This window comes from Helianthus annuus, chromosome 7, assembly GCF_002127325.2.
Source record: "Helianthus annuus cultivar XRQ/B chromosome 7, HanXRQr2.0-SUNRISE, whole genome shotgun sequence".
Taxonomy (NCBI): domain Eukaryota; kingdom Viridiplantae; phylum Streptophyta; class Magnoliopsida; order Asterales; family Asteraceae; genus Helianthus; species Helianthus annuus.
The window spans coordinates 148,164,021-148,166,813 of NC_035439.2; the positions used below are offsets into that span (position 1 = coordinate 148,164,021).

The following is a 2,793-nucleotide window of genomic DNA, read 5'->3' on the forward strand; positions in this document are numbered from 1 at the left end:
GGTGGCACAAAATACAGACAAAATTCGTCGACATTTGTTGCAAAAACATCGTTAGTCCGTCACAAATCATCTTTCCACAATATTGCAGGCATGTCGCATAAAGAGCGACTCCGTCGCAGATTAGTATCGGTAAGAATGGTTGTTAGTGTCAGTAAGAATGGTTGTTACCGACAAATTCCATACGCTAATCGATCAAGCTTAACTTAACCTGTAACTACTGATCTTTGAATATTTTTCTTGAAAAATATATAAAAGAAAACAAATGAAGAAGTAAAAATGGATCAAACCACTTGCACAAAGATAACAACTTATTACCAGTTTACTTGTAGGTAGCACACTTACAAAACGAGCATATCAATCTTTCATACAACTTGTGCGTTACATTTACCTACCAAACACCACCAACTTTACACTTCTTTTTATACTTATAATTCACGGAATAATTTGGAGGAAAAAGACCTTAGCTTCTCCTCGCCGGTCGAAGCTCTAGAACTTGTTTTGATTCTATGTGATCCGCTGGTTAAACTAGCAGATGTGAATATTGTTTACGAGGATCTGCTAGTTGAACTAGCCTATCAGAGTAACAGATCCTCGTTAACATATTCACTTAAACTAGTTCAACCAGCAGATCACCTAGAAATAAAACAAGTTTCAAAAATTGACTAGAAACCATTAAAGATAAAACGAAGTTACTCACTCGTCTCCCGTGCCGGATTCCTCATTCATATCAGGCAACAAAAATCCTCTACCATATACTGTTTCATTACCCGAAACCTCTCTACTACCCCCCGCTGCCGCCGTGCTTCCGCCGCCACTTTCATTAACCCGAGCCCGTGCGGCCGCAGCTCCAGCAGCGGCCGCACGGATCTCATCCGCAGTGCGGCACTCAGGGAGCGTACTGTAATAATCCGAGTCAGGAAAATTTAGTACCGCGTACTTCCCTTTGAGTGCCAATGCTGCCGCGTCATACGCGGCAGCTGCCATATCCGGCGTGGGATACGTGCCAAGCCATATTCGGCTAGTCTTGTTTGGCTCTCGAATTTCGGACACCCATTTACCCGCTCGGCACCGGATGCCGTGGTAAACCGGGTGGCGGGTTGATGAGCTGCCGACAGTAGGAGAAGAGTTGTTGTCATCTAAAGGAGCCGAGTTCCGGCTTCGACGGTTAGCCATGCAATGTCATTGGGTGCACTTGCGACTTGTTATATACGAATATATTTTGTCGGTGGTTACTTAAAAACATTATAGACCATGTTATGACAAAAAAATAATAACAAAAAAATACATACAACACCCTTAGATATTTTTTTAATAAGGTTTAGGTAGGACTTTATATATATAGTTTGCATTATGAGGTGGGATGTAATGATGTATGGTATATATATGATTTTACATGATTATAAATTATATTAATTGGTGGAAATAAACGTGTGACTAGGTCAATGGATCGGCTAAACTGTTATAAAAAAATTATAATTAGTTATGAATAAGATTTATATACACAATGAAAATGTGTGGGAATGATTATACATTTTGTTCACACTTAGGGGGTAGGGGTGGGATAACTCACCAACATTTCCATCACTCACAACATCCAATCAGGTTCTGCCATGTCATCAACCATTATTTCCATCACTCACAACCTTTTTTAGTGGAAATGGTCATCACTCACAACCTTTTTATTTTTATTACATCAATGTACAACTCCTCAGCACTATAGTACAACTCCTCAATACACAAAGTTCCAGAAAATAACGCGTGCTCCGGTTCACGCGTTAAACATATTACGCGTTAAAAAGAAGGTGGCGGCGGTGTGGGATAACTCACCACGCGTTATGGGGGGACAATAACGTGTCCACCCCGGGTCCTCTTATTACACATCACACGTTAAACGTGTGTTCTTTTAAAAAATTTCTATAATAAGTAGTAAAATGATAATTCACCTTTTGCTTAATACACTTTACAAAAAAAAAAAAAAAAAATACTGTTAATATATTTTTTATGATTTTTAAACAGTTTGATTAATTTTAGTATTATTAACCTCTTGAATTGGTATGCCTACTGAAGATAGATATGATTGGGTGATTCCTATAGTAACACAATGATATTTTAGTAGTCCGTTAGTGATCCAAAATTTTCCGTTAAAAAAATGAAATTGTTGTTCTTTTCATGTATTTAAGGAAATTTAATTGTTTTTACATTTTTGGCAAATAGTAATAGCAAGGAGAGAGTGTGACAAATACAGGCAAAACGAGGGGTCTATATAAAATATAGGTGTAGTGTATGGTATATAATAATGCTGCAGGACCATTCTGAAACTAATTAATGGCTAATGGCCCAAATACATCTATTGTCATTCCTTAGATAAGTACATACAATTTGAGATTTTCACATGCCTTTCTTATATTAAAATCATAGTTTTGGATATATTCAGGGGAGGCTTGGGTGTGTGGGGAGGACTTCCGTATAAGACCCGTGATTTTACAGGGTATATGGTTTAAAAAAAAAAAAACCAACATATATATGTTAATTTTTTTTAAAATAGTAAACTCATACCAATTTCAAGTAAGGCTCATTTACAAATCATTTTTTTATGGTTTAGACTTTAGAATTTAGCCCACTAGGTTAATTGAGCCCATTACTAATTAAAAACGAAGTCTTAGATAATATAAATTGTGAAGAGTTGATCCAACAATTTGCTAGGAAGAATGCGAAGAGTGTTGTACGAATCATTGGTTAGCAATTAGTTTATTAGTTATTATGGTATATAATGTAACTCATTTGAATAATATA

General features: G+C 36.6%; 1 protein-coding gene across 1 annotated transcript; it reads right to left on the reverse strand.

Annotated features, from left to right (window-relative positions):
- Positions 1-267: 267 nt before the first annotated feature.
- LOC110869265 (ethylene-responsive transcription factor ERF027) lies at positions 268-1,398 on the reverse strand. Its single transcript, XM_022118556.2, has one exon. The coding sequence runs from the start codon at positions 1,171-1,173 to the stop codon at positions 694-696; it is 480 nt and encodes a 159-aa protein (XP_021974248.1). The 5' UTR covers positions 1,174-1,398; the 3' UTR covers positions 268-693.
- Positions 1,399-2,793: the final 1,395 nt, after the last annotated feature.

What these genes read in the sequence shown, in the direction of transcription:
- LOC110869265 (XM_022118556.2), bottom strand. Translation starts at nt 1,173, where the DNA reads ATGGCTAACCGTCGAAGCCGGAACTCGGCTCCTTTAGATGACAACAAC.